We start from the raw sequence: 13,170 nt of genomic DNA on the forward strand, positions 1-13,170 counted from the left end.
ATGTCTTCATTATTATTCTACAATGTAGAAAATAGTACAAATAAAGAAAAACCCTTGAATGAGTAGGTGTTCTAAAACTTTTGACCGGTAGTGTGTGTGTGTGTGTGTGTGTATATATACAGTGCCTTGCGAAAGTATTCGGCCCCCTTGAACTTTGCGACCTTTTGCCACATTTCAGGCTTCAAACATAAAGATATAAAACTGTATTTTTTTGTGAAGAATCAACAACAAGTGGGACACAATCATGAAGTGGAACGACATTTATTGGATATTTCAAACTTTTTTAACAAATCAAAAACTGAAAAATTGGGCGTGCAAAATTATTCAGCCCCTTTACTTTCAGTGCAGCAAACTCTCTCCAGAAGTTCAGTGAGGATCTCTGAATGATCCAATGTTGACCTAAATGACTAATGATGATAAATACAATCCACCTGTGTGTAATCAAGTCTCCGTATAAATGCACCTGCACTGTGATAGTCTCAGAGGTCCGTTAAAAGCGCAGAGAGCATCATGAAGAACAAGGAACACACCAGGCAGGTCCGAGATACTGTTGTGAAGAAGTTTATAGCTAGATTTGCAGTGGTCTGATACTCCTTCCATTTCAATATTATCGCTTGCACAGTGCTCCTTGGGATGTTTAAAGCTTGGGAAATCTTTTTGTATCCAAATCCGGCTTTAAACTTCTTCACAACAGTATCTCGGACCTGCCTGGTGTGTTCCTTGTTCTTCATGATGCTCTCTGCGCTTTTAACGGACCTCTGAGACTATCACAGTGCAGGTGCATTTATACGGAGACTTGATTACACACAGGTGGATTGTATTTATCATCATTAGTCATTTAGCTCAACATTGGATCATTCAGAGATCCTCACTGAACTTCTGGAGAGAGTTTGCTGCACTGAAAGTAAAGGGGCTGAATAATTTTGCACTGCCAATTTTTCAGTTTTTGATTTGTTAAAAAAGTTTGAAATATCCAATAAATGTCGTTCCACTTCATGATTGTGTCCCAATTGTTGTTGATTCTTCACAAAAAAATACAGTTTTATATCTTTATGTTTGAAGCCTGAAATGTGGCAAAAGGTTGCAAAGTTCAAGGGGGCCGAAAACTTTCACAAGGCACTGTATATATATACATATATATACACACATATATATATATATATACACACACACACACACACACACACACACACACACAAACACACACACACACACACACACACACACACATATATATATATATATATATATATATATATATATATATATATAGGTCGACCGATTAATCGGAATGGCTGGTATTTTTGGGACACCGATTTGGCCAATTATTTTTGTAAACATTTTTTTACACCTTTATTTAATAGTTATTTAACTAGGCAAGTCAGTTAAGAACACATTCTTAATTTCAATGACAGCCTAGGAACGGTGGGTTAACTGCCTCGTTCAGGGGCAGAACAACACATTTTTACCTTGTCAGCTCGGGGGATTCAATCTTGCAACCTTACAGTTAACTAGTCCAACACTCTAACCACCTGATTACATTGCACTCCAAGAGGAGACTGCCTGTTACGCGAATGCAGTAATAAGCCAAGGTAAGTTGCTAGCTAGCATTAAACTTATCTTATAAAAAACAATCAATCAATCAATCATAATCACAAGTTAACTATACATGGTTGATGATATTACTAGTTAATCTAGCGTGTCCTGCGTTGCATATAATCGATGCGGTGCGTATCGTTGCTCCAATGTGTACCTAACCATAAACATCAATGCCTTTCTTAAAATCAATACACAGAAGTATATATTTTTAAACCTGCATATTTAGCTAAAATAAATCCAGGTTAGCAGGCAATATTAACCAGGTGAAATTGTGTCACTTCTCTTGCGTTCATTGCACGCAGAGTCAGTGTATATGCAACAGTTTGGGCCGCCTAATTTGCCAGAATTTTACGTAATTATGACATAACATTGAAGGTTGTGCAATGTAACAGCAATATTTAGACTTATGGATGCCACCCGTTAGATAAAATACGGAACGGTTCCGTATTTCACTGAAAGAATAAACATCTTGTTTTCGAGATGATACGGCCGTATTAATGACCTAAGGCTCGTATTTCTGTGTGTTATCATGTTATAACTAAGTCTATGATTTGATAGAGCAGTCTGACTGAGAGGTGATAGGCAGCAGCAGGCTCGTAAGCATTCATTCAAACAGCACTTTCCTGCGTTTGCCAGCTGCTGTTTATGACTTCAAGCCTATCAACTTCCGAGATTAGTTAGCGGGGTGCGCGCTAATAGCGTTTCAAACGTCACTCGCTCTGAGACTTGGAGTGGTTGTTCCCCTTGCTCTGCATGGGTAACGCTGCTTCGAGGTTGGCTGTTGTCATTGTGTTGCTGGTTCGAGCCCAGGTAGGAGCGAGGAGAGGGACGGAAGCTATACTGTTACACTGGCAATACTAAAGTGCCTATAAGAACATCCAATAGTTAAAGGTTAATGAAATACAAATGGTATAGAGAGAAATAGTTCTATAATTCCTATAATAACTACAACCTAAAACTTCTTATCTGGGAATATTGAAGACTCAAGTTAAAAGGAACCACCAGCTTGTGGTGAGCATGGAACTTAAACGTTAGTTTTCTTACATGGCACATATTGCACTTTTACTTTCTTCTCCAACACTTTGTTTTTGCATTATTTATTTGAGGCTAAATTTATTTTATTGATGTATTATATTAAGTTAAAATAAGTGTTCATTCGGTATTGTTATAATTGTCATTTTTACAAATATATATTTTTTTAAATGAATCGGACGATTAATCGGTATCGGCTTTTTTTTTGGGTCCTCCAATAATCGCGTTGAAAAATCATAATTAGTCGACCTCTAAAATATATATATATATATTTTATTTTATTTTTGTGGCGTACAGCAGGTCAGCCAGCAGGGGGAGACTCGTCGAGGCCTGGTAAAAGATGGAGTATACATCACGAGACGGTGGCTCCATCTGCTGGACGTGCCAGGTCTCGACGGGCTCTCCGGACTGGACTAATTGGGGCTGATTGGGAGCCCGACAGGATACAGGAGGACCCGGAGCCCAGGAGAAGGTATCCCGGAGAGGGTCTCATGGGGGAGACCTGTTCTTTTCGATTTATTATTTCATAAACACCCTTGAAACCGAGCTAATCATACTCTGTCCGCGTCTGATCTATGTAAAAGTCTTGACCAAACCCCCTGGTCTGCCACTATATATATATATATATATATATTATAGTAAATACTACAATATTTAATGTGCATATACCCTGCCCATTCCCTGCCCCATTAAAAAAGAAACAAGTATCTAGGTGTTTTTTTTGTGGTTAATACTGTAGCATTTACTGTAGTATTCTACAGTATACTACACAATTCTGATCGATGTGTAGTATAGTATTTTACAGTATACTATAGTTTATTACAGAATTCTATAGTAAGTATTGTAGTATTCTATAGTAAACTGTATTTTTTTAAATGATGTGGGAGAGCAGGGTGTGTCAGTACCAACACAAGAGCAGCTAAATGAGATGTAGCTGATGCTCATGGAGAAGGAGAGAGTAGAGATGGAGACTTAGAAACTGAGTGGGGAAAAAATTACATTTGGAAATTAGGTTCCTTGAGCAACAACAGCAGCAGTTCATTGTAGCTCGAGCGGGAGCAACGCACTACACTGTAGCCAATCATAAGAAATTGTACATTGAATAGGCCTATTTGTCTTACAATAATTTTAAGTGTAGTCTTTGCATTTGTAAATACTGCCTGTAAGACTTTCAAGACTGAAGGAAGGAAAGGAAGATATGCTTTTTAATCGTTACAACGTATATATTTATTGATTGGTTATGCTGCTTATAGAAGTTTTTACATCTCTCATTTAACCTAGACCTATTGGCTACATTTGATCGATGATTTGATTCCGGACCAGTCGACCTTTGACGTCGTCTGGATCAGCAGGTTCCCTATGGTTTTCCTGTGCCCTGGCTCAGTCATGGGATGGGGCAGCCTCTTCTCCACGCAGCTATTCTGCAAAACCACTGTGGCAGTCACAAGGTGCAGGTCCTCTCTGGTGCCATTCTTATCTCTCCACGTATGCAGTGGAACAATGATGCCCGGTATCCCGTAGACTGTGGATCTGCTGACATTTATCATGTCCTCCACTGTTTTGAAATGCACCTTTGGCATAGAACCGAAGTGCAATTAGAGTTTGCAATGCCGGGGACAGCGCCGGTGAGAGCTCATTGATTATTTCAAACTTATCAGAACTGCCATAGTGAAACCTCACAATACACTCCCCGTCTGTATACATGTCCAGAGTGTTGTTCCAATATATTATAATTCGTTCTCGTCTAAAGGCCCACTGGTGGTGAAACCGATAGACAAAGACACGCCATGCTCCGTTATTGTAGTTTTTGAATAGAATAGTGTTAACAAGGATAATGTTTGTGAGTTGACACACTTTTGTGTGGTTCACCTGCTAGCTACTAGGCGAAGAATCTATCCCAAGGCATAGCTCACAAAGGGCTTACGCCCAGGTGGTGCAATAGGTATAATTTTAGGTCCGGCGAAGAGCACATTTTACGTCAGGGGTAGTTACAACCCACTTACGACCTGGTGCAACCGGCCACAGTAGACTAGCTACCTAGCTATGTAAACCACGCCCCTCTCCGAACACGCCTTCTGCGATGTTGGTTACAAGGCGGTACTTATTTAAATTACTTAAGAGAATAAGACGTTACTATTAGTGTATTAATAAAGCCCTTAGTTATCCCGCCTCCATCCCGACCGTCAACACACTGATGAATTGTTCACCAGTTGGACAGCTGTTACGAGATCCATCTATTCTGACTGGAGCATTTTGTTTGGTGTGTCAAAAAGTAACAGAATCTTGGTTGCCATGAGAGCGATAAACCTGAAGCTGGGCTCGATATGGTGCGCAGCAACCCCACTTCCTTGACTTTCACATCTGCGGGAAAAGCTTGTTAGTTTTCAACCTGTGTCAGCTATTGGGATATATCCTTGGAGGACTTAAGGATAACTTGTACAGTGGCTGGTTCAGCATGCGTTTGTGTTTCCCCCTTGTAATGAACTCCAACAGTGGGCTTTAAGTATTTGTAAAGGTTACAAATGTTTAAAAACATCTCTGATGTCCTCCTCAGAGGACATGGCATGGACCACCACCAGATGAAAATGGTGGTTAAAGCAATGAACATACGGTATGTCTCAACCCAATTTCTTCTGTAGAAGTTTCTGCACTCCCCCTTGCTTCCCCGACATCACAGAGGCTCTGTTGTAGACTTGACGGAGGATTTTGTCAGATCTCAGTCCAGCCTTGGTCAGTTCTGAGGTAACAGTTTCTGTGAGAGTGTTGGCATCACCTGCATCTGCAGTGGCTATGGTCAGAAGGCTCTTTTATTTCATAGTTTCCACCTACAAACCAAAGTATGATTGAAAAGTTTTCATAGCCCGTTGTGCCCCTCGTTCTGTCCAGTTCCCTGACAATATGCTCTGTTACTAAGTTGCTCATTTGTTTTATTAAGTCGTTCTGGGCGCCGTGGCTCGTGTAGGTTGCGTTATGGAGAATGGTTGGTGCTACCTTATTTAAAAAAAAAACTTTTACCCCTTCTTCTCCCCAATTTTGTGGTTTACAGTCCTGTCTCATCGCTGCAACTCCTATACGGACTCGCGAGAGGCGAAGTTTGAGAGCCATGAGTCCTCCGAAACACGACCCAACCAAGTCGCACTGCTTCTTGACACAATGCCCGCTTAACCTGGAGGAAACACCTGGCGACTGTGTGAGCGTGGGTCTCCCGGTCAAGGCCGGCTGCGACAGAGCCTGGACTCAAACCAGGACCTGTAGTGGCACAGCTAGCAACTGCGATGCAGTGCCTTAGACCACTGCACCACTTGGGAGGGTTGGTGCTATCTTGGCCAACTCTTGGTCCTTTTGGAGGGTATACTCAAACAATGACAAGAACCACCCACTGCCTTCCTCTGTCATGCTTTTTAATGCATCGTGATCTCTTCTCAGAGTGATTTGATTAACTGCTAGAAATGTAATAATGTCAACAATAGAGCCCAGGTAATGTCGATGACGTGCAAGCAGATCCGTGTTAACCAGTGTTGATATTTCCTGCCCTGTCTCTTCACGCATTTCTCTCCCTCCATAGCCTCAGGTTAAGTGTTCTATCGAGGTGGCATGTTCGTTCTGTCCTTTATCTCTCTCTAAAGCATGCTTCCAATCACAGAACCCTTTAATGGTAAAGGTTGAATCTGATGACGCGCTGGACCGAAATTTCATCAGGGGAAACAAAAGGCTGCAACAGTTTGTACTGAATTCTTACCAAAAGACAGCTTCTTCCCTGAATACAATCTTACTGGAAACTTACCTAACTTCTCAACCCCAAGGTCATCTGGGGTTGCTCCTCTGGATGTAAGTGGCTCTGGCTCGTGTGATTTAGCATTGTTAGCAGCTGCTGCTTAGCTGGGTGGCGGCAAGGAGGCTTGTGGCGGTACTGGGACAGGGGGCTCTGCTGGCTTCACCGTTGACAGAGACTAGGCAAGCCAAACTCTGTGGGCTAGCCACTGCATTGCCATGATCGCCAGCAACTGTAGCAGTGGTTTTGATGAGTGAATTTTCAGCTGCACTTGTTGTAGGCTGGATAATAGAACAAGTCAAAATTCACCCAAGGCTAAAAAATAGCAAAAGAACGTTTGCTAAGCTGGAACACTAGCGCGAGCCCAAAGCAAATGAATGGAATTGAACGTTCACAGAGCTTGGCACCAAAAAATGTATGCCTTTTTATTTTACCACCGCAATTTGTTCTTAGAATGAAACTGAAAAATAACAACTTGTAAACATCCGCACCTCGATGGTGCCAAATGTGCTTATGTCTGCATAATGAGGAAGTAGGGAAAAAATTGCAACTTTTGACTATTTCTGGTCTGGCGATCGATGACAGCAGAGTACGCTACCCAACCTTATGTAATTAGAAAGAGGAGATTCTCATGATTAAAATGGTGTCCAATTTGAAAAAATCTAAATGTACACATTGCGAGATATTTGGCAAAATAGACAGACATACCTATATTTCCCAATAGGAAACAATGGGACAACCTCAGAGTTCCATGAGTTATTTTTTGTTGTTTACATTTTAACTACCAGCAACGTGGGCCAACAATAGCCAAGCAGGCATTGTGACGTAGAACAATAAATAGACTGGGAATAGAACGTTCGGAAGGCAAGTTGGTGCCACGGTGCTAACTAATAGGAGCTGGCAGGTTAAAAATGCCCTAAAATAAGGCCTGTTTTTTCGTGATTACTTCAAACAACAAAAAGCAGCAAAATACGAAATATAAAGAAATACACAATTCCCAACAGGGGATATTCCCCTGTAATATAAATATATTGAAATGTGCTTTAGCAGAGATAGGCTTACCTCTTTCCTCGCCATAATGCTAATGCAAGCCCACACACGGTTTTATATAACACATCAATTTTGTGATGAGGCACAAATTGTCTCTTTCTGGAACACACACAACATCGCTGCCCTTCTCACCTCATGTTCTCTCTCTGGGTGTGCATGCGAACAACTCACATCCCTCTGCTTCTCTCAGTGTTTGTGTGTGGGTGGAGATGTCTTTCCAGGGCTAGTGCTGAGCGCCATTATTCTACTCCCTGTTGAAAGAGAGAGAGAGAGAGAGAGAGAGAGAGAGATCAAAGTAAAGGAATGCACTACACCAATGATTTCTAGCCCACCGGAGAAAAAGACTACAGTACCCTCCAAGTGTGCATGAAAATAACCTGTTTGTCACTATTAGAAAGAACCTGTCATTAACCACCATCTCTGGCATCATAATAAAGACCATTGTGTTTGCTTTGATATAAATTGTTTATATCTTTACTCAGATCTTCAGGACATTCCAGAGGAGAGTGAAGCCAAAGCAGAACTACCACGAGAGCCTGACGTGTCACACTGCTCCCCTACTCTCAAAAATAGGCCGACGAGGACAACAGAACTGAACTTGAAATAGTCTTCCTCTTTTTACACTTAAAAGGAAGTATCATATTCATTTTCAAATATATATATATATATATATATTTGTTTCGTGGCTTTTGCTTTACAGTACACGACCAGTGGCAATATGTGACTACGCTATTCTTTTATGTTTCTCGATTGGGATTATTTGGATTTATACGGCTCCCTTTGGGAATCGATGCTGAACTTATTCATGCCACCTATTAAAGTGGCATGAATAACAGGAAGGGAGTTATGCAATGATGATTTTCCAAAGAAGAATATGCAGGAAATGGACAGCAAATATAAAAGCAGTGAATGGATAACCAAAGCTGATGGGGTTTTGTCTAAGTGAATGGGACACTGCTTTAATAATGTTTGGGTAGCTGCTTCTTTGCATTAGGATGTTGGATGTGGATGTGTGTATATATAGCAGGTTTGTGCTGAGACACATGGATATGCACAAACACACACCACAGACACACCACAGACACACACGGTCATACATGCTCACACACACACACACATTTGAGTCCTTTACATTTCCATAATTAGGATTATCTAATTCTCAACGCTGTTTATGATGCTAATAATTTGTTTATTTATTCTTCCTTCCTTATTTAAGCAGGTAAGTTAAGACCTCTCATGACACAGGCCAAACATTAGAATGACTGTATAAGAATGAGGTAGCACTGTATTTCTCTCCCCTGATTACCATGTTTTTACTTAGAAACCACATGGCAACAGCATAATGACAATTATTATTACAAAATGACTTACTTACTTACCCACTGGTTTGTGGTTCATTTCCTGCAGGGATCACATACATATACTTGAAATGCTCAAAGTAATGTAACTCGCTTCGTGGCACATACACTACCGTACAAAAGTTTGGGGTCACTTAGAAATGTCCTTGTTTTTGAAAGAAAACCCTTTTTTTGTCGATTTAAAATAACATCAAATTGATCAGAAATACAGTGTAGACATTGTTAATGTTGTAAATGACTATTGTAGCTGGAAATGGCTGATTTTTAATGGAATATCTACATAGGCGTACAGGGGCCCATTATCAGCAACCATCACTCCTGTGTTCCAATGGCACGTCGTGTTAGCTAATCCAAGTTTATCATTTTTAAAGGCTAATTGATCAATTATGTTAGCACAGCTGAAAACTGTTGTTCTGATTAAAGAAGCAATAAAACGGTCCTTCTTTAGACTAGTTGAGTTTCTGGAGCATCAGCATTTGTGGGTTCAATTACAGGCTCAAAATGGCCAGAAACAAATAACTTTCTTCTGAAACTCGTCAGTCTATTCTTGTTCTGAGAAATGAAGGCTATTCTATGCGAGAAATTGCTAAGAAACTGAAGATCTCGTACAACGCTGTGTACTACTCCCTTCACAGAACAGTGCAAACTGGCCCTAACCAGAATAGAAAGAGGAGTGGGAGGCCCCGGTGCACAACTCAGCAAGAGGACAAGTACTAGTGCCTAGTTTGTGAAACAGATGCCTCACAAGTCCTCAACTGGCAGATTCATTAAATAGTACCCCCAAAACACCAGTGTCAACATCAACAGTGAAGAGGCGACTCTGGGATGCTGGCCTTCTAGGCAGAGTTACAAAGAAAAAGCCATATCTCAGACTGGCCAATAAAAATAAAATATTAAGATGGGCAAAAGAACACAGACATTGGACAGAGGAACTTTGCCTAGAAGGCTAGCATCCCGGAGACGCCTCTTCACTGTTGATGTTGAGACTGGTGTTTTGCGTGTACTATTTAATGAAGCTGCCAGTTGAGGACTTGTGAGGCATCTGTTTCTCAAACTGATAAACTTGGATTAGATTAACACAACGTGCCATTGGAACACAGGAGTGATGGTTGCTGATAATGGGCCTCTGTACGCCTAGATATTCCATTAAAAATCATCCGTTTCCAGCTACAATAGTCATTTACAACATTAACAATGTCTACACTATATTTCAGAACAATTTGATGTTATTTTAATGGACAAAACATGTGCTTTTCTTTCAAAAACAAGGACATTTCTAAGTGACCCCAAACGTTTGAACGGTAGTGTATACACTGAGTGTAAAAAACATTAGGGACAGGTGAATCCAGGTGAAAGCTATGATCCCTTATTGATGTTTTCTGTTAAATGCACTTCAATCAGTTTAGATGTAGGGGAGGAGATGGGTTAAAGAATGATTTTTAAGCCTTGAGAAATGGATTGTGTATCTGTGTCATTCACAGACGGAATGGGCAAGACAAAATATTTAAGTGCCTTTGAACGTGCATGGTAGGAGTTGCCAGGCGCACTGATTCGAGTGTGTCAAGAACTGCAACGCTGCTGGGTTTTTCACACTCAACAGTTTCCCGAGCGTATCAAGAATGTTCCACCACCCAAAGGACATCCAGCCAACTTGACACAACTATCGTAAGCAGTGGAGTCAACATGGGCCAGCATCCCTGTGGAACGCTTTCGACACCTTGCAGAGTTCAATTGAGGCTGTTCTGAGGGCAAAAGGGGTGCAACTCAATATTAGGGAGGTGTTCCTAATGATTTGTGCACTCTGTGTATATTACTTGGGGATTCTTCGTCACAAATACCAGAAAGGGACAATTGTTCATAATTAATTTCAAGTAATTACCAGAAAGAATTATGCTATCACCATGTAGTTACTAAGTAAATACCTGGCATAAGGGAGCATAAAATAAAGTTTTACCTAAATGGACAAAATAACCTAATCCCTATATGGATCACTTTAGCATAAGCAATGTAGTTTCCAAGTTTAACTCTAGTGGACTTGGTAGACTATATGAAAGAAGCAGTCAAAAATACAGACATTGGAAGATGGAACTAAGACAATACGCCATGTAATCCATTTAGAGATGCATTGAGAGATAGGGGAAATCAACAACTTTTTTGCCAACATCGAATTGTAAAACGGAGTCTTCTCTATTAATGACATATGACATTGGGGACTGTTTTTGAACAACGGACAGCCGAGCAACCGTTATATTTGCCTTTAAATTATTTTGAAACTAAAATGCTTTAATTGAGACTTTCTTTATTCTTGTAATTTCTTGTCATCTTAATTTGACTCATGAACCATATTTTCCTGGCTTGCATAGTGTGTATCAATCTGGCTAAAAAATGACATGGGCAATGATTTTGTTTCTGTCTTTATTTGATTTTACTATATTCAATGTATGTTTATAGAAGCCCATACTAAAGATATGAATGTCAAATCCAAATGTTGCCTTTCAAGTTGTTGACGTTGGCCTGGGGATAGGTTTATGACAGTCAAAAATACCTCTTTCCCCCTTTTTCCTCTCTCTACCCTACTGATGTTACATTTGCAAACCCTTGGTTAACATAGAGATTCTGGGAACATCAGAAGGTGGGGGGAAATTAACAATATTCTGGTAATCCGACCAATGGAACATATGCGGTGGTACTTAATGAATATGATGTCAGTTCGGTTGTCATCTGAGACATTCTCATCAATGATAAGATGACATAAACTCTACAGTGGAAAGTCTACACATCAGAGTTATCGGATTCACATGGAATTGTTGTTCAATTTAAATGTTTGAATATTAAATTATTTGTGATTTTAGCTTCTAAAATGTGAGATTTGGGTTTTCATAAGATAGGGCTCTGCTCAATCAGTGGCCCGCCCCTGTGAAGGGACATGGGCTATAAAACTTTTCAAACACGCCCTCCTCTCCCTTCCTATATAAGCCCTTGACGACAATATAACCTTCTGTTCCGAGGACGTGAGGACGACGGTCCGATGTCAGAATGGTTCAGATAACTACAGAATGAAGCCAACATCAGTGTGAGCTGTGGTTGCAAATGGTATGAACTTTGAACTCTTATTCACTACAGAAGTGATACCTCCTGGCCGTTGAGTTAGCAACTGCAGCTGCAAACGCAGGTTAGGAAGGAACAGACACAGAGTATCCCGTCTACCACACAACGACGTTAATACAACGTATCCAATTGACAACCAGAGACATTCTTCAAAGGACTCGGTTGGGCAACACAGCCTTCCATCTACCACCAACCTACCGAAGCGCAGCTCAGCCCAGAGTAAATATTTATTGCATTTTCCTTTTCCAAATGGGCGGTAATTTAGAATGCATAAGATACTGTCTTTACGATAGCACAGCTTTGGCCTTTGTTCCTCAGTCTTCCCGCTCCTTCACTCAAACCCAGCCCTTTTCTTTTGTGTAACAAGCTGCCATATCTGTTCCGCCCGCTAGGGACGTTTTCCTTTATGACGTAATTTGTAATCAAGTTATGATTTCATTATGTGTATGTGTAATTCTGTGTGATTAGTTAGGTATTTAGTAAATAAATGATTAAACCCAATTTTGTATTGCTGATTCAAATTGTAAGCCAGGGTTCGTGCAGATAACCAAGAATTTACAACTTTCAGACTTTCAGATTTCACTGAATTAAGATGACAATTAATATTGACTGCTATTGATGTAAAATATTACTAGGTCTTTAAGAGTTTATTCGGAAGATAACAGCTCTATAAATATTATGTTGTGGTGCCCCGACTCTAGTTAATTACATTTACATGATTAGCTCAATCAGGTAATATTAGTTACAGTGTAAGGGCGTTAGTCTGTAGGAGGAGGAGAAGCGGACCAAAGCGCAGCGTGGTGGTTGTTCATATTTTAATAAATCACTACACATGAACAAACTAACGAAAACAAGAAATGTGAGAACGCAAAACAGTCCTATCCTGTGACGACAAACACAGTGACAGGAACAATCACCCACAAACACACAGTGAAACCCAGGCTACCTAAGTATGATTCTCAATCAGAGACAACTAATGACACCTGCCTCTGATTGAGAACCATACTAGGCCGAAAACATAGAAATGCCCCAAAACATAGAAAAACAAACAGACTGCCCACCCAACTCACGCCCTGACCATACTAAATAAATACAAAACAACAGAGAAGAGGACTGGCCACCCCACATAGCCTGGTTCCTCTCTAGGTTTCTTCCTAGGTTTTGGCCTTTCTAGGGAGTTTTTCCTAGCCACCGTGCTTCTTCACCTGCATTGCTTGCTGTTTGGGGTTTTAGGCTGGGTTTCTGTACAGC

The 13,170-nt window shown here is 40.6% G+C and overlaps 1 protein-coding gene and 1 long non-coding RNA gene across 5 annotated transcripts in view; one reads left to right on the forward strand and one right to left on the reverse strand.

Annotated features, from left to right (window-relative positions):
* Positions 1-9,005, forward strand: part of LOC110496356 (rho guanine nucleotide exchange factor 2) — a 79,508-nt gene extending 70,503 nt beyond the window's left edge. The window contains exon 27 of one of the 4 annotated variants that reach the window (XM_036952906.1): positions 7,936-9,005. In XM_036952906.1, the coding sequence (XP_036808801.1) occupies positions 7,936-8,060 (125 nt within the window). In that variant the 3' untranslated portion in view covers positions 8,061-9,005. The remainder of the gene's footprint in view (positions 1-7,935) is intronic. The other 3 variants (XM_036952907.1, XM_036952910.1, XM_036952908.1) reach the window with 3 other exon arrangements.
* The window catches only part of LOC110496357, a 38,191-nt gene that overhangs the window by 19,564 nt on the left and 5,457 nt on the right, over positions 1-13,170 (reverse strand). The window contains exon 2 of the long non-coding RNA XR_002469547.2: positions 7,586-7,704. This is a non-coding gene — a long non-coding RNA (uncharacterized LOC110496357). The remainder of the gene's footprint in view (positions 1-7,585; positions 7,705-13,170) is intronic.

Source organism: Oncorhynchus mykiss, chromosome 18, assembly GCF_013265735.2.
Source record: "Oncorhynchus mykiss isolate Arlee chromosome 18, USDA_OmykA_1.1, whole genome shotgun sequence".
Classification (NCBI taxonomy): domain Eukaryota; kingdom Metazoa; phylum Chordata; class Actinopteri; order Salmoniformes; family Salmonidae; genus Oncorhynchus; species Oncorhynchus mykiss.